The following is a 25,725-nucleotide window of genomic DNA, read 5'->3' as shown; positions in this document are numbered from 1 at the left end:
TCAAAAGAAAGCTGCGGCAGCGTAGCGTAATCCCGCCTAATTCAAATTGTGAAGAGGTGGGCGTGTGTTATGTAAATTAACCCTGACCCGACGTGATTGACGTTTTTCACGAACGGCGCATGCGCCGTCCATGGAATTTCCCAGTGTGCATTGCTCCAGTACGCCGCAAGGACGTATTGGTTTCGACGTGAACGTAAATGACGTCCAGACCCATTCACGGACGACTTACGCAAACGACGTAAAATATTCAAAATTCGACGCGGGAACGACGTCCATACTTAACATAGGATATGCGGCATGTACGCCACCATATAGCAGGGGTAACTTTGCGCCGGGAAAAGCCTAACGTAAACGGCGTAACTGTACTGCATCGGCCGGGCGTACGTTTGTGAATTTGCGTATCTAGCTGATTTACATATTTCTAGGCGTAAATCAGCGTACACGCCCCAGTGGCCAGCGTAAATATGCAGTTAAGATCTGACGGCGTTAGAGACTTACGCCGGTCGGATCTAATAGAAATCTATGCGTAACTGATTCTAAGAATCAGGCGCATAGATACGACGGCTCGGACTCAGAGATACGACGGCGTATCTGGAGATACGCCGTCGTATCTCCTTTGTGAATCTACCCCAAGGTTTTCTGAATGCTTTATTTCTTGGCCCAACACAACCAACATCAAGGTGAGGTAGACAGAAAAGGTTGATGAGGTAAAGGAACTTTGCGATATCAGGCCTTGGATAGAAGAAAAGCAATCCTGCTTTCTGCAGTAACACAATTCGTTGCCACTCTAGCCAGAGTGGGTGAAGTGCCCCCGGACAGAACCCTGCCACAGGCCTGGCAGCCGGAGTGCCACTTTAAGGTTGCTGGGAGGAACAGGTCTCTGCCACAGGCCTAGAACTTGGATGAGCTAAATGGTTGAGCAAATCCTCCCAGTAATTAGCATTAGGGTCACCGGGTGACAGTGTGAGTGTACCTGTCAATGTTCCGGTCACCAGATCCCCGATGGTTCGTTCAAGCCCTTTTGGATCACCTGCCTCCGGGTTCTCCTCAAGCCGATCCCCCACCGAACGGCATACAGCTTGGGATCTCCTCAGTAGAATTGGGGACCCAGTAAGTCACTTGGGCCCCCTTGTGGCATCAGTTCCTCCAGGCCAGAAGGGCCCAGAGTCTGGAACTCCGCGTTGCGCGCGACCCCAGGCCAGGTGGGCCCTAGTGGTGGGGCCTGCGATGTGCGCACACCCTAAAGGTGGGTGCCGCACCTGGAACCCGCGAAGAACCAAGAACAACTGCCTTCGCCACAGAAATACCCCCTCCCCAGCATGCACAGCGAGGCTCAACTCCTCTCATTGGCTGCTGGGAAGAAGCGGCTCTGCCTGGATCCCCTCTGGCGCCACCTGCCGTCCAGAGATGAGACCGTATCTCTGGACACACAGACTGACCCACAGGACCATCCAGAATTCGGTGACCGCCAAATTTAACAAAATTAACAATGAGAGCAACATAACTCTCTCATTCTCCCACTAACTTTAGCGTAGTGCCCTTACTGAAAGTAAAGGGGGCGCTACACAAATAACAATAGTGGGAATGCTATTGAGCATTCCCACTAATAACAATGGTGGGACTGCAGAAGCAGTGTCCCACCATTGAAGCAGTCCTGAAGTGCTGAAGCAGTCCCAATAATAAATAAAAAAAACAAATAACAATAGTGGGACTGCTGAAGCATTCCCACTACATATCAACAACAAGTTCAAAGAACATCCCCTGCCTGTAAATTTAACAATAATTTTTCATTTATTCCCTTGAAAGTGGAGCTGTGGATACAGTGCATCCGGAAAGTATTGATAGCGCTTCACTTTTGGTGATTCTGACAAGGCTCCAACGTTTCTCTGTGGAGAGAGGAGAACCTTCCAGAAGAACAACCATCTCTGCAGCACTCCACCAATCAGGTCTGTATGGGGGAGTGGCCAGACGGAAGCCACTCCTCAGTAAAAGGTATATGACCGCTCACCTAGACTTTCCCAAAAGAGACCTGAAGGACTCTCAGATCATGAGAAACAAAATCCTCTGGTCTGATGAAACAAAAATTGAACTCTTTGGCCTGAATGGCAAGCGGCATGTCTGGAGGAAACCAGGCACTGCTCATCACCTGTCCAATACCATCTCTACTGTGAAGCATGGCGGTGGCAGCATCATGCTGTGGGGATGTTTTTCAGCGGCAGGAACTGGGAGACTAGTCAGGATTGAGGGACAGATGAATGCCTTCTCCAGAGCGCTCTGGACCTCAGACTGGGGGGGGCGAAGATTCACCTTCCAATAGGACAATGACCCTAAGCACACAGACAAGAGTGAAAAAACAAAAGTGTGGCGCTGATGAAAATTGAAAAAACAAAGTCCATATGATAGAACAATTGAAAGTATTGAAAAACCAAAGTCCACAGTGGAACCAAATATCTGAAGCAGGCGAGAGACAACAGCGTATAGATTCTTTAAACCATGAAGATTGATGTAGATGTCTGCTTACCAAATGTGGAGACTTGAATAGGTTTACACCTATCAAGTCATACAGGCTTTTAGGTAACTAAGACCTGATGTCATCTGCTGGTGGAAAGGGATGTGAAATCCAATGATCCTTCCTCCTGGATGTTGGTAGATTAGCCGGAAACCATGTAGAGATCTCAGACACGAGAATCGATGATTGACCAAAAGGAAAGTAAGGCACACATAGCGTGATACTGCATAATGGTGAAATTTATTTTGAGGAAATAAAAAATTTTTACACTCACGTGTGACCGGAGGTAATATAAGCGCTTGTACAATAAAAGGCAGAAAGGGTCAGTGTCTTCTCCCGACGCGTTTCGATCGATAGATCTTCGTCTTGGGGCACTGACCCTCTGCCAAATGAGCCATATATATAGCTATAGATGTCCCCTACCTTAATTCTGTGATCCGTATGGAGACGGGTCCCGTCGCATGTAGGTGAGACTCCACTTCCGGGTTGGAACAAGATGGAGTCACTAGCGTGCGCTTCAAGCCTCGGTCTGAAAACGAGGCTTAGAGAAAGGTGGAACGCACAGTATGCGGAACGGCGCGCTCAAGGCAAGCAACGTAGCGTGAATGCGTAAAACGGGGATAACGTGACGCGTCTGGCATTCCAACCATGGAGCGCAATGAAGACAGTATGCGTGTCACCGACGTAAACCCACATGGTATGGAAGCATCCAATGAAGGCGCACGTTTAACCTAATAGAGAACCGCAACATAAAAATATATATGGGGACATCTAGCGTTCAACAAAGAGATGGCACTTCAATAACCAATTATGCATCGATGAGATAAACAATTGGTCACAAATGCATATGAGTGTTAAAAAACATTAAAACAATTCATCTAAAATTCATAACAGATAAAATATCAATCTAACGTTATAAAAAGTCAAATATGATTAAAAAACAGAAGACAGAAAATATATAAAGAGAACCTTCTGCTAAAACATATGTATACACAATATTACAGTACAGAACAGAGAATGGGAATAATCATGATTTGTTAATAAAAGAATTAATATCCCATTCAACATTTAATCCATATGGCGTATACGTTTGTAATTCGTATATCCAAAATGTTTCAAGCCTTGATACCCCTCTGGTCTTGGCTCCACCTCTCCAGGGGGCCACAAATTTGTCTATGATCAAAAATTGGGTACCGGCAGGATCTCGAGTATGTTCTTGTCTGAAATGGCGTGGTACAGTGTGTTTGATGTTACCCCCTAAAATCTTAGACAAGAGTGACTATGGGACAACTCTGTGAATGTCCTTGATTGGCCCCAGCCAGAGCCGAGACTTGAACCCGATTGAACGTCTCTGGAGAGAGATGAACATGGCTGTGCACCGACACTCCCCATCCAACCTGATGGAGCTTGAGAGGTCCTGCAAAGAAGAATGGGAGAAACTGCCCCAAAATAGGTGTGCCGAGCTTGTAGCATCATACTCAGAAAGACTGGAGGATGTGATTGGTGCCAAAGGATCTTCACCAAAGTATTGAGCAAAGGTTGTGATACTTATGTACATGGGATTTTTTTTCCGAGTGATACTCCGGCTGCCAGGTCAGTGAGAGAGGCCTGTCCGGGTACACTAGACCCACTCACATAGGAGTGGCGCAGAGAAGTGTTACACTTGGGAGCAGGACTGTTTCCCTATCATTACGCCTGAATCTGCTGTTCTCCTTTCTTCTTCAACTTTACTTTCCTCACCACAAGTTTACTGTTTCTACCCGGCTGGGTAATAAAGAGCACAGCAAAGAGCACCTGCCTGGACATTCCTTTACTTCTACTACATGCAATACGCATCATCCACCCCTAGGAATTAGGGGGAGCCATGAGTTAAATGTGTCACCCAAAACAACCAGCAGCTCCTCCGGGGGTAATGCTACACAGTAAATAACCCTCTACGTAGTTTAAAGTGGATGTAAACCCCACATTTTTTTTATGTCACAATGTAGAGAATAAGATTTCCTATCATCTGTGCCCAGTCTTGCCACACAGAGTTAACCCAGCGCTGAGCAATCCTCTTTTTATTGTTCAGTGAAATAAAACAGACTTCCAGATAAAGACCAAAGTCCTTGCTTGAGTGGCAGGTTATTTACATATCTTGTGCACTAGCTTGCAGACATGCACAGCTTCTTGTCTATGTATATTCTGATGGCTGTTTACACTGAACTGTGGATCACCCCATTTTTTTAAAACATTTAATCAAAACACAGGAAAGACAGCCAATCCTGGGAGAGCTGGACGGGAGAGGAGAGGAGGAGAGGAGAGGGGAGGGGGATGTGAATTGTGCACTTTACAGAAGCTGTGCATGTCTGCAAGCTAGTGCACAAGATATGTAAATAACCTGTCACTCAAGCAAGGACTTTGGTCTTTATCTGGAAGTCTGTTTTATTTTACTGAACAATAAAAGAGGATTGCTCAGAGCTGGATTAACTCTGTGTGGCAGCCTTTCAGTCTGAGAACTGGTTGCAGTTGAGGATTGAAGGAAGGTAGCAGCACCGCTACACCTGTGCACCCCATTGAAATAGAGTGAACCCGGTCTTAAGGGTCTCATTCTTGCTAAGCCTAGGGTGCTGAAGAGCACAAGGTGCTGGGGGCAAAGAGATATTGGTTCATGGAACCATTCTTACACCAGGGAGGAAACCTGCAGGAGCAAAGAATAAGAACAGTATAGATCTCTAAGCTTAACAAGCTTATTAGAACCTCAGTAGTGGGTTCTCTTTGCTGACCTCCCCCATGTGTCATGACTGCCACCCATATACCAGACTCACCCATCACCCAGAGATGGATCTGTCCCTTCGAGGTGAAGTTCACTGTGTACTCAAAGATCCCGCTGTCCTCCTTTCTTAGCCGAGTCAGCAGAAATGTCCCATTGTGTTGGTAGAAGTGACCCCGTTGGGTGTACGGATCCCGTACCTTGCAGCCACCATGACATGCCACTACAACGGCTCCATTGGCGCCACTTAAGTCATAAACCGTGTAATTATCGATCTTTACTCCAGGAAAGGACACAGATGAGCCGATCTCTGCATATAGATGGGGAGTCTCCAGACCTCCGCCCCCTGAAGAAATAAACAGATATGTCAGTGTGGACGCTGAAGAGTTAAAGCTAAACTCCAGACAGATATAAAACACAAACTAATGCAGCTCTCTGATCATTACCATGGGCGTCCGCTGCATAGGGCGGGGGGGGGGGAATCAAGAAGGTGTTGAAGAGTGAATACACCCCTCCGCGAATGAAGCAGTGACAGCGCCGCTGTGACAGGCAGGTTAGAACAGAGAGAGAGAGAGGTGAGCTGCTGGCCGTGGTGTTGCAAAGGGAGCGTGGTCTGGTGCGGGGTGACACCACTGCACCTGACCAACCATCCCCTTCTCTCGTGGCCGTGGGCTGTTTGAGTGGTCCCGGGCTGGATGTCACACAGGCACAGCGAGCAGAGTGAAGCCGCCTCCCCCTCCAGTGTTTATCTGTACACAGGGGGAGGGAACCTGCTGTGCCGCGTTGATCTGAGGTACTGAATGGGATGGGGGAGGGGGGGGATCCGTCTGTGCTAAAGGGGCATTTGTGCTAAATGGGGGGTCCATCTGTGCTGAAGGGGGTCCATCTGTGCTGAAGGGGGTGTCCATCTGTGCTGAATGGAGGGGTCTGTGCTGAATGGAGGGGTCTGTGTGGAATGGGGGGGTCTGTGCTGAATGGAGGGGTCTGTGCTGAAGGGGGGTCTATCTGTGCTGAATGGAGGGGTCTGTGCTGAATGGAGGGGTCTGTGTGGAATGGGGGGGTCTGTGCTGAATGGAGGGGTCTGTGCGGAATGGGGGGGGGGGTCTGTGCGGAATGGAGGGGGTCTGTGCTGAATGGAGGGGTCTGTGCAGAATGGGGGTCCATCTGTGCAGAATGGAGAGGTCTGTGCGGAATGGGGGGGGGTCTGTGCTGATGGGGGGGTCTGGAAATTATCTAGGCTATATTTATATGGGCATGGAGTGAAGCTGAATTATCTCAAGAGCTATTTCACACTGCTAGCTGGCCGCGTTATCGGTAAAGCGGCGCTAAAAAGCGGCGCTTTTCCATCGTTTTGGCTGCGCTATTCAGCCGCTAGTGGGGCGATTTTAACCTCCGCTAGCGTTTGAAGAAAGGGTTAAATGCGACTTTGTATCGCCGCTGCACAAGCGCCCCCCCCCCCCCCTGAAAAAATTTCAGCGGATGCCCATGATCATTACATGTATTTTTTTCTAAATGCAAGCAATGCAATTACCTGAACTTGGTCTGGTATCGGCCTCTTGCATTCCTTGTACAGCAGGGCTCAGACTGGGAACGGGAGAAGCAGCACACAGTGTCAATCGCTTGTGCTGTAGTGCTTGTATGCACATAGGAGCAGAGAGTAGAGTAACAGCAAGATGAGCTCATTACTGTATTGCTTCTCTTTTCACTGTCCCGTCCTCTCCATAAAATTATCAGAGATTTGTGCTTAAACTAGAACTATAGGCAACACATTTTGGATAGAGTAAGGGAGTGTTAGAGCCCCGGTCAGGTTTTTTTTTTTTTTTTTGCCATCCGCCGTGTCCCATTGCAGAGATTTCCCTTCACTTCCTGCCCCACAACCGCGTTACTCGCGATCCGAGGTTCCGCTGTATTAGGTAATAGTGTAATGGTATAAAAGTTGATTTTTTTATTATACTCGGCACTTCAGCGAAATTGCATCATTCAGGCAGGATTTACTATACATCCACGTCAGAAAGGTATAGGACACCACCAGGCGCCGCCTATAACTGAAATGTCATTTCGGTGGATTGACCCCAGAATACGAGTATAAATACTTACTTTTACTTACGTTTTAACCACTTAAAGCGGGGGTTCACCCTATAAACAAGAAAAAAAATGTTTTTTTTCTTCTAGCATAAAATTAGGCATAGTAGCGCGAGCTACAGTATGCCTGTCTCGAATTTTTTATCCCCGTACTCACTGTGTAATCGTACATTGAACATTCCGACTGCCCACGGGGAATGGGCGTTCCAATCCAGACGGAAGGTGATTGGCGGCCGCGTCACGCTTCTCCGGAAATAGCCGAAATAGGCTTGGCTCTTCACGGCGCCTGCGCATAGCCTGTGCGCAGGCGCCGTGAAGAGCCGAGACCTACTCCGGCTGTCTTCGGGGAGCGTGACGTGCCAGAGCCGGCCGTCAATCATCCTCCCTCTCCATAGGCACGCCCATTCCCCGCGGGAGTCGGAATCTATAATGTACCAGTACACTGTGAGTACGGGGATAAAAAATTTGAGACAGGCATACTGTAGCTCGCGCTACAATGCCTGATTTTATGGTACAATGTTGACACTGAGGGTGAACTCCGCTTTAACGCCCGCCCACTGTATATGTACGTCCTGTTTTTAAAGATGGATATCTCGGTAACGGCAGCAGCTGCTGCCACAACCTGAGATATCCATCTTTACAGTGGGCGGACGTGTAAACGATAAAGGCGGTCTCCACGGTGGATTCGCCGCGAGATCGCCGTTATCGGTGGCGGGATTCTCTTGCTGGCCGAGTGTACACACACTCTATTCAAAAGAACCGCCGTTCTTTTGAATGGCACGAACGCGGTGACGTCATCGACTACGAGGAGCATGCGCTCGTCACATTCGACGCCGTCATCTTGGTACACCCTACCTATGCCTTGGAAGCTACCGCACATGCGTCAAGGTCATTTCGAGCATGCGCGGGTTTCCACGGCGACAGGTAAGTATACAGACGCTCGGGTTTCTCGGCAGGAAAACACTGCCGAGAATCACGACGAGACGATAGAGAGCAGGTTCTCTATTTTTCTCGTCCAGATTCTGGGCAGTTTTCTTGACGAGAAACCTCAAAGCCTCTTACGCACGCACGATGTACTCGGCAAGAAAGCTCTGCCGGCAGTTTTCTTGCCGAGAAAACCGAGCGTGTGTACGAAGCTTTACAGAAAAGCTTTCTTGAAATGAGGATCCTGTTACAGTCATGTAATGAGATCACACTGGGCGTTGGCGACTTCCTGATCAAACAAAGACGTGTTCCTCGCGAAGGGTGAAGTACAACGAGGCTGGAAAGTCCCTGAACATTCTAAGAAACCAAGAGACCCGACTACAGATAATCTGAATGTCTTCTTCACAACGGAGCACCAAACCCACCCCATGGATCACCATCACCTATCAGGGATTCTACAACACGGGGCCCCAAATAATTCCCAGCCTCTGGATCTTATAGAAAAATGGTTCTCATGGATTTATGGGGGGTTTTCGGCATCGGCATTCTTTGTAGCCCTCAAGAACCGACCAGAATTTTACCCATAACACCACAATGGAACATCTGGATGACTACAACCACCCCAAGCTCCAACCGCTACCTCCAAAATGTTTTGCTTGTACTCTGGATTATTAATTCTTTATTGGGGGTTAGCTGGGGGGTCATTGGCGGAGCTATGGAGGTAAGTGGCAAAGGTATGGGCAAGGGGACAACATGGCGCCCAAAAAGGCCTTACACAGAAGGAACAGCTGGACGCAAACTATCCAGGACTATTGCTAGATCCAAGAGGAGTCCAAAACCTGTGTCCATGTTATTCACCACAAATCTAGCCAAGAGTGGAGGTTTCATTTGATCTTGTGATCTACTGAACGTGTTTTAACTGCTGGGGGCTAGGAGAGATGGTTAGGACGTGGGGCCAGGACTCTACATGAGGCCCCAACGATGAGGCACTATTCCTTCCACAGACACCAACGATGAGGCACTATTCCTTCCACAGACACCAACGATGAGGCACTATTCCTTCCACAGACACCAACGATGAGGCACTATTCCTTCCACAGACACCAACGATGAGGCACTATTCCTCTCACTGACACCAACGATGAGGCACTATTCCTCTCACTGACACCAACGATGAGGCACTATTCCTCTCACTGACACCAACGATGAGGCACTATTCCTCTCACTGACACCAACGATGAGGCATAATTCCTCTCACTGACACCAACGATGAGGCACTATTCCTCTCACTGACACCAACGATGAGGCACTATTCCTCTCACTGACACCAACGATGAGGCACTATTCCTCTCACTGACACCAACGATGGGGCACTATTCCTCTCACTGACACCAACGTTGAGGCATAATTCCTCTCACTGACACCAACGATGAGGCACTATTCCTCTCACTGACACCAACAATGAGGCACTATTTCTTCCACAGACACCAATGATGAGGCACTAATCCTCCCACTGACACCAACAATGGGGCACTATTCCTGACACTATTCCTGAGTCACTTTTCTCCGCCCTCTACCCACCTCCGAGCACTGTACCTTGGTTCCACCCCCTTACCCACCTCCGAGGACCATTCCTTGGTTCCACCCGCTACCCACCTCCGAGCACTGTACCTTGGTTCCACCCCCTTACCCACCCCCGAGAACCATTCCTTGGTTCCACCCGCTACCCACCTCCGAGGACCATCCCTTGGTTCCACTCCCCTTACCCACCTCCGAGGACCATTCCTTGGTTCCAACCGCTACCCACCTCCGAGGACCATTCCTTGGTTCCACCCCCCTTCCCACCTCTGAGGACCATTCCTTGGTTCCACCCCCCTTCCCACCTCTGAGGACCATTCCTTGGTTCCACCCCCTTCCCACCTCCGAGGACCATTCCTTGGTTCCACCCCCTTCCCACCTCCGAGGACCATTCCTTGGTTCCACTCCCTACCCACCTCTGAGAACTGTCCCTTGGTTCCACTCACTACCCACCTCCGAGGACCATTCCTCGGTTCCGCCCCCTACCCACCTCCGAGGACCATTCCTTGGTTCCACCCGCTACCCACCTCCGAGGACCATCCCTTGGTTCCACCCCCCTACCCACCTCCGATGACCATCCCTTGGTTCCACCCCCCTACCCACCTCCGAGGACCATCCCTTGGTTCCACCCCCCTTACCCACCTCCGAGGACCATTCCTTGGTTCCACCCGCTACCCACCTCCGAGGACCATTCCTTGGTTCCACCCCCCTTACCCACCTCCGAGGACCATCCCTTGGTTCCACCCCCCTTACCCACCTCCGAGGACCATCCCTTGGTTCCACCCCCCTTACCCACCTCCGAGGACCATCCCTTGGTTCCACCCCCCTTACCCACCTCCGAGGACCATTCCTTGGTTCCACCCCCTTCCCCCCTCTGAGGACCATTCCTTGGTTCTACCCCCTTCCCACCTCCGAGGACCATTCCTTGGTTCCACTCCCTACCCACCTCTGAGAACTGTCCCTTGGTTCCACTCCCTACCCACCTCTGAGGACCATTCCTCGGTTCCGCCCCCTACCCACCTCCGAGGACCATTCCTTGGTTCCACCCCCTTCCCCCCTCTGAGGACCATTCCTTGGTTCTACCCCCTTCCCACCTCCGAGGACCATTCCTTGGTTCCACTCCCTACCCACCTCTGAGAACTGTCCCTTGGTTCCACTCCCTACCCACCTCTGAGGACCATTCCTCGGTTCCGCCCCCTACCCACCTCCGAGGACCATTCCTTGGTTCCACCCCCTTCCCCCCTCTGAGGACCATTCCTTGGTTCCACTCCCTACCCACCTCCGAGGACTATTCCTTGGTTCCACCCCCCTACCCACCTCCCAGTATCACCCCTTTTGGAAAATACAGAACAAACTATCATTTTGTGGTGTTGATTAATTTGTTAATGATAACAAGGAAAGCAGTAAAATAGATTCCCTGCAGCCAGTAGCAATAGACCCCCCCCACAAACAATAGATCCTCCAGCAACTATAGACGTTCCATCAAAAGCAAAACTTACCCCCAGCAAAATAAATCCACCCCAGCAACAATAGATCTCCCAGCAGCCAGCATCAAAAGACTCCTCCCTCAATAGTAGATCCCTCCCAGCAACAATGGATCCCCCACCAGCAACAATAGATCTCCTCCAGAGATAACAGATCCCCCAGCAGCCAGCAATAAACCCTCCAGCACCTCCCAACCATTACATACATTCAGTGCCAGAGGTGCTGGAACTGCGTTCCCCCACTTTCATGCTAAAAGAAAGCCCTGGGTCTTGGTATCTTGGCATTGAAAATACTGCCCTCCCAATCCCTATTTGGAGCCCATAATATATTTAAACATCTCAATCATGTCTCCCCTTTCCCTTCTTTCCTCTATACTGTATATATGAAGTTCCTAAAGTCTCTCCTGAATTTACCAGGAACCCCATTTTCACTGTGTCCCCCAACTTATACAGCAAGGGGCCCCACTACTCTATGTATAGGAACCCCATTTTCACTGTGTCCCCCAACTTATACAGCAAGGGGCCCCACTACTCTACGTATAGGGCCTGACTCAGCATAGAGAGTGTCTATGACGTCACCGCAGGAACCCCATGAACCCCATTTTCACTGTGTCCCCCAACTTATACAGCAAGGGGCCCCACTACTCTACGTATAGGGCCTGACTCAGCATAGAGAGCGTCTATGACGTCACCGCAGGAACCACATTTTTCACTGTGTCCCCCGACTTATACAGCAAGGGGCCCCACTACTCTACGTATAGGGCCCGACTCAGCATAGAGAGCGTCTATGACGTCACCGCAGGAACCACATTTTTCACTGTGTCCCCCAACTTATACAGCAAGGGGCCCCACTACTCTATGTATAGGACCCGACACAGCATAGAGAGTGTCTATCACGTCACTGCAGGAACCCCATTTTCACTGCGTCCCCCAACTTATACAGCAAGGGGCCCAACTACTCTACATATAGGGCCCCGACTCAGCATAGAGAGTGTCTATGACGTCACCGCAGGAACCCTGTGAACCCCATTTTCACTGTGTCCCCCAACTTATACAGCAAGGGGCCCCACTACTCTACGTATAGGGCCCGACTCAGCATAGAGAGCGTCTATGACGTCACCGCAGGAACCCCATTTTCACTGTGTCCCCCGACTTATACAGCAAGGTGCCCCGCCCCACTACTCTACGTATATGGCCCTGACTCAGCATAGAGAGCGTCTATGACGTCACCGCAGGAACCCCATGAACCCCATTTTCACTGTGTCCCCCGACTTATACAGCAAGGGGCGCCACTACTCTATGTATAGGAACCCCATTTTCACTGTGTCCCCCAACTTATACAGCAAGGGGCCCCACTACTCTACGTACAGGAACCCCATTTTCACTGTGTCCCCCAACTTATACAGCAAGGGGCCCCACTACTCTACGTACAGGAACCCCATTTTCACTGTGTCCCCCAACTTATACAGCAAGGGGCCCCACTACTCTACGTATAGGGCCCTGACTCAGCATAGAGAGCGTCTATGACGTTACCGCAGGAACCCCATGAACCCCATTTTCACTGTGTCCCCGACTTATACAGCAAGGGGCCCCACTACTCTACGTATAGGGCCCTGACTCAGCATAGAGAGTGTCTTTGACGTCACCGCAGGGACCCCGTGAACCCCATTTTCACTGTGTCCCCCGACTTATACAGCAAGGGGCCCCACTACTCTACGTACAGGAACCCCATTTTCACTGTGTCCCCCAACTTATACAGCAAGGGGCCCCACTACTCTACGTACAGGAACCCCATTTTCACTGTGTCCCCCAACTTATACAGCAAGGGGCCCCACTACTCTACGTATAGGGCCCTGACTCAGCATAGAGAGCGTCTATGACGTTACCGCAGGAACCCCATGAACCCCATTTTCACTGTGTCCCCGACTTATACAGCAAGGGGCCCCACTACTCTACGTATAGGGCCCTGACTCAGCATAGAGAGTGTCTTTGACGTCACCGCAGGGACCCCGTGAACCCCATTTTCACTGTGTCCCCCAACTTATACAGCAAGGGGCCCCACTACTCTACGTATAGGGCCCGACTCAGCATAGAGAGCGTCTATGACGTCACCGCAGCTGACTAATTATAAAGTGAAATGACTACAATTTCCCACACCCACCTCAGTGACTAAATAGAGAAACAGAAAGCGACCGCATGACTGGGCGAGTTTCCTAAAAAACAAAAACACGCCGTAACCGATGTGACGCCACCCTAATTATTATTATTATTATTATTATTATTATAAAGGATTTATATGGCGCCAACAGTTTGCGCAGCGCTTTACAACATCGGGGAAGACAGTGCAGTTACATTACAGGAGGGGTCAGAGGGCTCTGATCATAGGAGCTTACAATCTAGAAGATTTACACCCGTTCAGATCTGGAGAGGGATCGGTGAACCTCCACCCCCCCAAAAAAAATGTACTAAAATAAAGTGAAAAATACTGGAAAGAGGTATATAATGCTGGGACTTGTGGTTCCTCTATGGCAGCCCATACACACACTATGGCCCGGATTCAGGTAGAATTGCGCATTATTTACGGAGGCGCAGGGCAATGTTTTTGCCCTGCGCCCCCGCAAATTTGCTCCGCTGCCCTTGATTCACGGAGCAGAAGCTCTGTGAATTGCACGGCGCAAGAGTGCGCAATTTAAATGATCCCGTAGGGGGGCGGGAATCATTTAAATTAGGCGCGTTCCCGCGCCGATCGTAGAGCGCATGCTCCGTCGGGAAACTTTCCCGACGTGCATTGCGGCAAATGACATCGCAAGGACGTCATTTGCTTCAAAGTGAACGGCGTCCAGCGCCATTCACGAATCACTTACGCAAACGACGTAAAATTCAAATTTCGCGACGCGGGAACGACAGGGTATACGTAACATGGGCTGCCCCTGCGCGAAAACCGCCGTACGTAAACGACGTAAATTGCATACGCAGGGCTTGCGCAACGTTGTGAATCGGTGTTAGTATGCAATTTGCATACTATACGCTGAGCACGACGGGAACGCCACCTAGCGGCCATCGCAAGAATGCAGCCTAAGATATGTGGGCATAAGAGCCTTATGCCGCGCAGATCTTATGCTGCAGTCGGCGTAACGAGGTTCCTGAATCAGGAGCATTCGTTACGCCGGGGCAAGTAAGCAATTGCGCTGTGCAACTATGATTACACAGGCGCAATTGCTTCTTGAATCTACCCCACTATATATATATAGATTGCAGTAATGGGATTTTACATTGAGATTCTTACCTGTGGTCCAGCTGGCTCTCGGCACCAACATGACCAGGAATATGAGGGGGGTCATCCTGGGACGGGTCAGTATTGGGGTGTTTGGGGGTGCAGGAGGAGGAGCAGAAAAGCCGACTCAACTCTGCTGCATCAGCTGATGTAATGATAAGTTAGAACATATAGGAGGGGGGAGGGGGAGAGGGGCCTCATGTGACCGTAAAGGTGGAAACTCCCGAGTGTTGTGCAATTTTCACGGGAATAGACGCCATTATAGACGGGGAGCTCTGTGATACTTTATATACGAAGCGTATCACTTCACACACACCCAGATCAGGATTGTCTGATTACATTGTATGAAATATTAGTATTTTATTGTAAAAAATATAAATATAAAGAGAAAATAAAGCAGGGAAAGGGGTGTGGCCAAGGAAGGGCAATGACGTAGCGCCACACCCCCTTCTACAACCCTCATGTGACACGGGGAGGGAGGGAGGCGAGGGACTCCACATGTTACAACAAAGTCACGCTGCAAATATTTTTATACTACGCAACAATACGCTGACTCCGCCTCTACTGAACTACAATGTCCAGCATGCCCAGTCCGAGCAATGGTGGGATTCTCAGCTCAGCCACAGCTACAGTCATCCTCTGACTAACCTGATACATTGTGACAGAGAAAAAACAACAACAGGCGCCACTTAGAAAAGACTGTAAACTTTTAATGTATAAACAGCATCAGGTTACTGATACATTGTAACACTGCACTACATCTCCCTGTATTTACTAATCACAGCCTGATACATTGTAACACTGCGCTACATCTCCCTGTATTTACTAAACACAACCTGCAGCTAATATCTCCTTCCTCCCCAGAGGAGATTTATTTCTTTCACCAGCCAGTAACTTCCTACAAGGCTGGCATTGTTCCCCAACCATAGGCGTGCGCACAGGGTGTGCCAGGTGTGCCTGGGCACACCCTAATCACCCTGTGTGGTGCAGATTGCGTCAAAATATACTGCGTTAAACATGCAGTAACACACAGAAAAATACAGCATTAAATGGCACATAACACACCGAAATATACAACGTTAAACGTGCACTAATGCACAGAAATATGCTGCATTAAACGTGCAGCAACACACTGGAATATACTGCTTTAAACATACAGTAACGCACAGAAATAGACCCCTGATATTTCACCATAGCTCCCTAATGGGGCTCCTAAAATAAAATAAATATAAAATAAAAATAAAAAAACTACTAACACTGTCCACTGCCCTACTGACACCAATCTCTGCCCTACTGACACCGTCCACCGCTCTGCTGACACCATCAGTATACTGTATATACACATACAAATATGTTTGAGCTTTGGGGTGCACACCCTAATGCAGTGCTTCTCAAATAGTGGGGCGCGCCCCCCTGGGGGGCCGCGAGGCTCCGTAAAGGGGGGCTTGTGTGACCTGGCAATTATCCCCCGTTTCCAGCCAGTGGCGGAACTACCGCCATAGCGACCAGGGCCGGCCTTTGCAATGATGTGTGCGGGGATGCTGGGGATGCTGATCTGCACGGCACCCCGGCGCTGCAGAGGGGGGGGGGTGGCGCCGACGCGCCCGAAGTGTCTGACACTGTCTGGTCCCCTTGGCACGCACGCCCTCCCTTCCTCCCTCCTCCGCGTCTCAGGTCAGGTGGTCAGGTGGTAGCGCGGCGCCGTTGCGTGCATGCATAAGGCATGCAGTTAAAATTCGAACGGCGGGACCAGGACGGGACTGAGACTGCCGCCTTACACAGTGCGCTGAAGAAAAGGAAAAGGTAAGGCCGCCCGTCCCCTCCACCTTATCCAGCAGGCTGACAGGTGTCATCCCTCCTCCCACCTCACCTGTACTCCAATGAGGAGGGCCAGTTTATAAAAAAAAAAAACGTAAAAAAAAAAATGTCAAAATTGATCTTTTGTTGAAAAAAAAAAAGGAAAAAAATAAAACGCAGAGGTGATCAAAAACCTATGTCTCCAACATAAAAAAATAAAGATGATTGCTCCCCAACATAGAGATTATTTTCCCTCAATAGAGACCCCCCCCCCCCAGCAGACCAGGCAGTGCCCCCTCCACACTGGCAGCTCTCACCTGTAGCTGTGTAGAGGGTGGTCAGAGATATCAGGAGGATCAGGGGGGTCTTCATGGTGCAGGGATTGGGGGGAATCTCCTCCAGAGACATCCACAAGCTCTTCTGATGAAACCTCAGTGATGACACAGACTGGAGGAATGCAGGAAGAGTCTGGGGGATGGAGTGATGAGGTGTGGGAGGGATGGGGATGACGGTGCCCAGTGACAGCCACAGGGCGTGATGCCATCTCATTGACTGCACACAGTGAATGGGTCTGGGCATGTGGGGTGAGGAGGAGGAGGAGGGGAGAGCAGGTAACCCGCTGCTGTTGCTAGGGAGTCAATCTTACAATCTCTGGATCAACTGTGGGTATAGAATTGGGTATATGGGATTGTATATTATTTTTTTTATTTTATTTTTTATGGTTGAACTGCATGAACTTGTATATTTTTTCAACCTGACTGACTATGTAACAATGTAACATTCACAGATAACGAATTAGCACCTCATGGTGGACTCTTGATGCGCTCTCAGTTAAAAGACGTCGCCATCTAGTAATAAAAGCACCCACTATTTTATTGAAATTAAAGTTATGCACAGCTGCAGGTGGGGGGGCTGCCGCGAATTGAGAAGCGGGGGGGGGGGGGGGGGATGCTGCGGCGAATTTAGGTCGGGGGCTTTGGGTGCTGATGAACAAGAAAAGAGGGGGGGGATGCCCTGGGGACCTCTGGGCCCCTTTACAAAAATAAAGTAATAAAAAAAAAATATCTAAAAAAAAAATTGATAAAAATTATTAAAAAGGGGGGTAGCCATCCGGGGCCCTGGGTACCTCTGGGCCCTTTTAATAAAGACCAAATATATATATAAAAGGGGGGGTTGCCATCTGGGGCCCTGGGGACCTTTGGGCCCTTTAATTAAAAAATATATAAAACAATAAATTGTATTATTAAAAAAAATGGGGGTTGCCATCCGGGGCCCTGGGGACCTCTGGGCCCTTTAATAATAATAATAATAATAATAATAATAATAATAATAATAAATATGTATATATATTTCTAAAAAAATTATATTTTTTTTTTATAAAAAATAAATAAAAAAAAGGGGGGGCTGCCTTCCGGGGTCCTAGGGACCTCTGGGCCCCTTACAAAAAAAAAAAAAAATAATAATAAAAAAATTAAAAAAAAGGGGTTGCCATCCGGGCCCCTTACAGGTGTACTGCCTGTACCCCCCTGATGGCGGCCCTGTACACAGTATGCCCTGTACACAGTATGCCCTGTACACAGTATATATAAAGGGCCAGATTCACATAGGTTAGCGGATCTTTAGATCCGCGTAACCTATCTGATTTAAGATCCGCCGCCGCAAGTTTTTGAGGCAAGTGGTTAATTCACAAAGCACTTACCTCAAAACTTGCGGCGGCGTATGGTAAATCTCCCGGCAGGATTCGAATTCCGCGGCTAGGGGGAGTGTACTATTTAAATCAGGCGCGTCCCCGCGCCGATTGAACTGCGCATGCGCCGCAGGCTAAATTTCCCAGCGTGCATTGGTCCAAATGATGTCGCTAGGACGTCATTGGTTTCGGCGTGAGCGTAACTTGCATCCAGCTCTTTTGTGAATCCACTTACGCAAACGACGTAAAAATTCAAAACTCGGCGCAGGAACGACGGCCATACTTAACATTGGCTGCGCCTCATAGACCCAGGGGTAACTATACGCCGGAAAAAGCCGAACGCAAACGGCGTAAAAAAAAAAGCGCCGGGCGGTCGTTCATTTTCATTTTCAATGACGGTCGTTCACATCTATGCGTTGCGATTCCTCTCCGAATGCGATGCGATTAAAAAAAAAAAAGGGTCTTGTACGAGTTTACAGCGTTGCGCTGCGAATTTAGTCTCCATAGGCATCAATGTAAATGGTTCTGGAAGCGCATTGTTTGGTTCGCATATGTGCAAATTCTTCCCCTCCAGCTCCTCCTCCCAGTTCTTGTCAATATCTCCCCACAAAAGAAAACAGGGAAGAGCACAGGAAGTTAACCACTTCAGCCCCGGACCATTTTGCTGGTCAATGACCGGGCCACTTTTTGCGATTGGGCACTGCGTCACTTTAACTGACAATTGCGCGACGTGGCTCCCAAACAAAATTGATGTCCTTTTTTCCCCCACAAATAGAGCTTTCTTTTGGTGGTATTTGCGCTATAAATATTCTCCGAAAATATATAAAAAAAGGTTTTTTTTTCCTCAGTTTCGGCCGATACGTATTCTTCTACCTATTTTTCGTAAAAAAAAATCACAGTAAGCGATTATTGATTGGTTTGCGCAAAAGTTATAGCGTCTACAAAATAGGGGGTAGTTTTATGGCATTTTTATTAATATCTTTTTTTACTAGTAATGGCGGCGATCAGCGATTTTTTTTCGGTACTGCGACATTATGGCGGACACATCGGACACTTTTGACACATTTTTGAGACCATTGTCATTTTTGTAGCGATCAGTGCTATAAAAATGCATTGATTACTGTAAAAATGTCACTGGCAGGGGTTAACACTAGGGGGCGGGGAAGGGGTTAAGTATGTTCCCTGGGTGTGTTCTAACTAAAGGGGGGAGGGGACTGACTGGGGGAAATGACTGATTGCTGTTCACACATTTCTCCCCTGACAGGACCGGGAGCTGTGGGTTTACACCCACAGCTCCCGGTTCTCGCCCTGTCACCAACGATCGCGTGTGCCTGGCGGTGATCGCGCCCGCCGGGCACTCGCATCAGCACCAGGGGCGAGCGGGGGGCCCCTAGTGGCCGTAATGCAAAATCACGTTATGTTAGCAGCCGAGCCGACCTGCCTCCGTAAAACTACGGTGGGCGGTCGGCAAGCGGTTAACACCCATTTTTTTTCTTGCCTTTTCAATTGGCCTGAGCACAAATCTCATATGTGCCTAATTTACATTCTAAGCGCAATAAACTCGCATTGAATTCGCATTACAATCGCGCTGGTAATGACAAAAACACGCAATGAAAAAATTTGCATCACAATTGCATCGCACGAGTGTGAACCGCCACTACATGTCTAAGGCCCCTTTCACACGGATGGATAGAATGGTGCTTTTAGCTGCGGATTTTACCGCAGCTAGAAGCACACAATGCTTTCCTATGACATCATTCACGCACTACGGTTACCTGCGGTTTTGTGCGGATAGAAGAAATAGAACTGGATGCGTCCAGCTGCGAAATCCCACAGCTATCGGCACATAACCGCAGGTAATCGCAGTGCACTGTGTCAGCTGCATTTGGTATGAATCTTGAGGGGGAACTCCACGCCAATTTTCATATAAAAAACCTGCATGGGTTCCCCCCCTACAGGAGCATACCAGGCCCTTGGATCTGCTATGGATTTTAAGGAGAACCCCCCTACACCAAAAAAACAGCACGGGGTTCCCCCCAAAATCCATACCAGACCCGTATCCGAGCAGCAGCCCGGCCGGTCAGGAAAGGGGTGGGGACGAGCGAGCGGCCCCTCCCTCCTTAACCGTGCCAGGCCGCATGCCCTCAACATGGGGTGATAGGTGCTTTGGGGTGGGGGCGGGGCGCCCTGTGACCCCCCTACCCCAAAGCACCTGACCCCATGTTGATGAGGACAGGACCCCTTCCCGACAAACCTGGTCGTTGGTTGTCGGGATCTGCGGGAGGGGAGCTTATCGGAATCCGGGAGCCCCCTTTAATAAGGGGGCCCCCAGATGCCGGCCCCCCACCCTAGGTGAATGAGTATGGGGTACATCGTACCCCTACCCATTCACCTGGCAAAAAAAAATATGTAAAAAAAAAAACACTGCACAGGGTTATTAAAGTAATTTATTTGTCAGCTCCGGTGCCCCCCTCTATTCTTTATCTCTTTTACAAGGGGGGGCCTTCTTCTTCGATGTCTTCTGGGGGGGGGGGGTGTGCCGGTCTTCACCGCCACCTGGTTCTCTTCCATTGGGGGGGCGCTTTCTTCTTTAGCTCTTTTACAGCGGCCCCCCTCTCGGGATTCTTCGACGTCTTCGGCGGGGGGTGCCCGGGCTTCTGTCGCCTTCTGCCTCCTTCTTCCTCTCTTCTTCGATGTTGACACGTCGCTTCCTCCCGCTGTAATGCCGTGTGCGCGGCTCACACCGATTTATATAGGCCTCTTATGATGTCACAGTCCCATCATGCTCCGGGTGCACAGAGCATGATGGGACTGTGACGTCATAAGAGGCCTATATAAATCGGTGTGAGCCGCGCACCCGGCATTACAGCGGGAGGAAGCGGCGTGTCAACATCGAAGAAGAAGAAGGCAAAAGGCGACAGAAGCCCGGGCATCCCCCGCCGAAGACGTCGAAGAAGAAGCCCGGGAGGGGGGCCGCTGTAAAAGAGCTAAAGAAGAAAGCGCCCCCCCGGCGGAAGAGAACCAGATGGTGGTGAAGACCGACACATCCCCCGCCGAAGACGTCGAAGAAGAAGCCAGGGAGGGGGGCCGCTGTAAAAGAGCTAAAGAAGAAAGCGCCCCCCCGGCGGAAGAGAACCAGATGGTGGTGAAGACCGACACATCCCCCGCCGAAGACGTCGAAGAAGAAGCCAGGGAGGGGGGCCGCTGTAAAAGAGCTAAAGAAGAAAGCGCCCCCCCCCCCGGCGGAAGAGAACCAGACGGCGGTGAAGACCGAAACATCCCCCCCCATACTCATTCACCTAGGGTGGGGGGCCGGCATCTGGGGGCCCCCTTATTAAAGGGGACTCCCAGATTCCGATAAGCTCCCCTCCCACAGACCCCAACAACCAACGGCCAGGGTTGTCGGGAATAGGCCCTGTCCTCTTTAACATGAGGACAGGTGCTTTGGGGTGGGGGGGGCCACAGGGCGCCCCCCGCCCCAAGGCACCAACCCCCCCATGTTAAGGGCATGCGGCCTGGCACGGTTAAGGAGCCCATACACTCACACAATATATACTGTAGATTGCAGTTACATTGTAGTTCTCACCTACAGCCCAGCTGGCTGTCAGCACCATGGCCAGTGATAGGAGGGGGGGGGGGGCTGGGCTCGTCCCGGGACTGGTCAGTATTGGGGTGATCGGGGGTGCAGGAGGAGAAGAGCTGAGTGTGTAACTGCAGGATCTGATATAATGATATGTAAGAATATATGATGGGGGAGGGGCCTCATCTGACCATAGAGACGGAATTCCCCAGTATTATGCAATATACATCGTACACCAGACCAGAGCAATACCTTCCTCTTCCCTCCCCCAGCAGTCACCTATCAGTGCCCATCAGTGTCACCTATCAGTGCCCATCAGTGTCACCTATCAGTGCCCATCAGTGTCACCTATCAGTGCCCATCAGTACTAATAATCAGTGCCCACCAGTGTCACCTATCAGTGCCCATCAGTACTGCTTATCAGTGCCCATCAGTGTCACCTATCAGTGCCCATCAGTACTGCTAATCAGTGCCCACCAGTGTCACCTATCAGTGCCCATCAGTACTGCTTATCAGTGCCCATCAGTGTCACCTATCAGTGCCCATCAGTACTGCTTTTAGTGCCCACCAGTGTCACCTATCATTGTCCATAAGTACTGGTAATCAGTGCCTACTATTGTCACCTATCAGTGCCCACCAGTGTCACCTATCAGTGCCCATCAGTACTGCTTATCAGTGCCCACCAGTGTCACCTATCAGTGCCCATCAGTACTGCTTTTAGTGCCCACCAGTGTCACCTATCATTGCCCATCAGTACTGGTAATCAGTGCCTACCAGTGTCACCTATCATTGCCCATAAGTACTGGTAATCAGTGCCTACTATTGTCACCTATCAGTGCCCAGCAGTGTCGCCTATCAGTGCCCAGCAGTGTCACCTATCAGTGCCCATCAGTACTGCTAATCAGTTCCCACCAGTGTTACCTTTCAGTACTGCTAATCAGTTCCCACCAGTGTTACCTTTCAGTACTGCTAATCAGTGCCCACCAGTGTCACCTATCAGTACTGCTAATCAGTGCCCACCAGTGTCACCTATCAGTACTGCTAATCAGTGCCCACCAGTGTCACCTATCAGTACTGCTAATCAGTGCCCACCAGTGTCACCTATCAGTACTGCTTTTAGTGCCCACCAGTGTCACCTATCATTGTCCATAAGTACTGGTAATCAGTGCCTACTATTGTCACCTATCAGTGCCCACCAGTGTCACCTATCAGTGCCCATCAGTACTGCTTATCAGTGCCCACCAGTGTCACCTATCAGTGCCCATCAGTACTGCTTTTAGTGCCCACCAGTGTCACCTATCATTGCCCATCAGTACTGGTAATCAGTGCCTACCAGTGTCACCTATCATTGCCCATAAGTACTGGTAATCAGTGCCTACTATTGTCACCTATCAGTGCCCAGCAGTGTCGCCTATCAGTGCCCACCAGTGTCACCTATCAGTGCCCATCAGTACTGCTAATCAGTTCCCACCAGTGTTACCTTTCAGTACTGCTAATCAGTGCCCACCAGTGTCACCTATCAGTACTGCTAATCAGTGCCCACCAGTGTTACCTATCAGTACTGCTAATCAGTGCCCACCAGTGTCACCTATCAGTACTGCTAATCAGTGCCCACCAGTGTCACCTATCAGTACTGCTAATCAGTGCCCACCAGTGTTACCTATCAGTACTGCTAATCAGTGCCCACCAGTGTCACCTATCAGTACTGCTAATCAGTGCCCACCAGTGTCACCTATCAGTACTGCTAATCAGTGCCCACCAGTGTCACCTATCAGTACTGCTAATCAGTGCCCACCAGTGTCACCTATCAGTACTGCTAATCAGTGCCCACCAGTGTCACCTATCAGTACTGCTAATCAGTGCCCACCAGTGTTACCTATCAGTACTGCTAATCAGTGCCCACCAGTGTCACCTATCAGTACTGCTAATCAGTGCCCACCAGTGTCACCTATCAGTACTGCTAATCAGTGCCCACCAGTGTCACCTATCAGTACTGCTAATCAGTGCCCACCAGTGTTACCTATCAGTACTGCTAATCAGTGCCCACCAGTGTCACCTATCAGTACTGCTAATCAGTGCCCACCAGTGTCACCTATCAGTACTGCTAATCAGTGCCCACCAGTGTTACCTATCAGTACTGCTAATCAGTGCCCACCAGTGTTACCTATCAGTACTGCTAATCAGTGCCCACCAGTGAAGGAGAAAAATTACCTGTTTGCATAATTTTATAATACAATAAAAAAACAATGGCCTGGATTCAAGTAGCAATTGCGCCTGTGTAACCATAGGTTACACAGCGCATTTGCTTACTTGCCCCCGCGTTACGAATGCTCCTGATTCAGGAACATCGTAACGCCGACTGCAGCCTAAGATCTGCGTGGCATAAGGCTCTTATGCCCGCATATCTTAGGCTGCATTCTAGTGATGACCGCTAGGGGGCGCTCCCATTGTGCTCAGTGTATAGTATGCAAATTGCATACTAACACCGATTCACAATGTTGCGCGAGCCCTGCGTACGCAAGTTACGTCGTTTCCATACGGCGTCTTTAGCGTAAGGCTGCCCCTTCTAATAGCAGGGGCAGCCAATGCTACGTATACCCGTCTTTCCCGCGTTGCGACGTTCGAATTTTACGTACTTTGAAGCAAATGACGTCCTTGCGACGTCATTTGCCGCAATGCACGTCGGGAAAGTTTCCCGACGGAGCATGCGCTCTACGCTCGGCGCGGGAGCGCGCCTAATTTAAATGATTCCCGCCTGGGAATCGTAGTGTTAGAAGAGGTCTTCTCTTCTCTTTCTATTGAGACCATATATGTTGTCAGTCTGTATGTTGTTTTTATGGTATATTTATTGTATTGTCTTGGAAAAAAGTAATAAAAGAAGTTTGGAAATAAAAAAAAAAAAAAAAAAAAAAAAAAAAAGATTCCCGCCCCCTACGGGATCATTTACATTAGGCGCCCTTACGCAGGGCAAGTTTACACAGCGCACACGCAATTTACGGAGCTACTGCTCCGTGAATCGCGGGTAGCGCAGTAAATTTGCAGGGGGCGCAGGGCAAAAACGCTGCCCTGCGCCTCCGCAAATAAGGGGCAAATCTACCTGAATCCGGGCCATTGTTTTTTTTTTGTTTGTTTTGTTTTCAATCTCTTTATTTGTTTTTGATAATGTTTTTGTTGGTTTTTTTTTTCAGAAAATTTCTTTTTTGTTTGTTTAGCGAAAAAAATAAAAATAAAAAAGTGGTGACTAAATACCACGCTCAGTTTGTATGAAGAAATGATGATAAAAATGTCTTATGGGTACAGTGTAGCGCGACCGCGCAATTGTCATTGAGAGCGTGACAGCGCTGAAAGCTGGAAATTGGTCTGGGCAGGAAGGGGGTATAAGTGCCCGGTAGGCAAGTGGTTAACAACAGAAACATAGGGCACTATGAGTATATGTATAACTGACTGGGGAAGATGAAGACAACGGGCTAGATTCAAAAAGCAATTGCGTCTGCGTATCCATAGTTACGCAGCGCAATTGCTTAGTTGCGCCGGCGTAACGACTTTTCTGTATTCAGAAAGCTCGATACGCCGACTGCAGCCTAAGATATGCGCGGCATAAGGCTCTTATGCCGTCGTATCGTAGGCTGCATTCTTACGTTGGCCGCTAGGTGGCGTTCCCGTAGTGTTCAGCGTAGAGTATGCAAATTGCATACTAACACCGATTCACAACCGTACGCGCACCCTGCGTACGCATTTTACGTCGTTTGCGTTCGTCGGGTTCCGCGTAAGGCTGCTCATGCTATTAGCAGGGGCAGCCAATGCTAAGTCTACCCGTCGTTCCCGCGTCGCGATGTTTGAAAATTACGTCGTTTGCGTAAGTGAATCGTCTATGCCGCTGGACGCCATTTACGTTCACGTTAAAGCAAATGACGTCCTTGCGACGTCATTTGCCGCAATGCACGTCGGGAAAGTTTCCCGATGGAGCATGCGCACTACGTTCGGCGCGGGAACGCGCCTAATTTAAATGATCCACGCCCCCCTACGGGATCATTTAAATTACGCGCGCTCACGCCGGC

At 49.6% G+C, this 25,725-nt stretch overlaps 2 protein-coding genes across 3 annotated transcripts in view; both read right to left on the bottom strand.

Moving 5' to 3' along the window:
* LOC120924156 overlaps nucleotides 1–16,964 on the bottom strand; it is a 54,740-nt gene extending 37,776 nt beyond the window's left edge. Inside the window, exons 1-2 of one of the 2 annotated variants that reach the window (XM_040335087.1) lie at nucleotides 16,718–16,964; nucleotides 5,317–5,607 (exon numbers count right to left, since the gene is read on the bottom strand). In XM_040335087.1, coding sequence (XP_040191021.1) covers nucleotides 5,317–5,607; nucleotides 16,718–16,949 — 523 coding nt within the window. In that variant the 5' untranslated portion in view covers nucleotides 16,950–16,964. Of the gene's footprint in view, nucleotides 1–5,316; nucleotides 5,608–14,615; nucleotides 14,757–16,717 lie in introns of those variants that run through there. The other variant, XM_040335117.1, reaches the window with a different exon arrangement.
* The window catches only part of LOC120924009, a 742,797-nt gene that overhangs the window by 632,388 nt on the left and 84,684 nt on the right, over nucleotides 1–25,725 (bottom strand). The gene's annotated exons all lie outside the window — the stretch shown is intronic.

The sequence above is a fragment of the Rana temporaria genome, chromosome 1 (genome assembly GCF_905171775.1).
Source record: "Rana temporaria chromosome 1, aRanTem1.1, whole genome shotgun sequence".
Taxonomy (NCBI): domain Eukaryota; kingdom Metazoa; phylum Chordata; class Amphibia; order Anura; family Ranidae; genus Rana; species Rana temporaria.
This window is presented reverse-complemented; position numbering and strand designations above follow the sequence as displayed.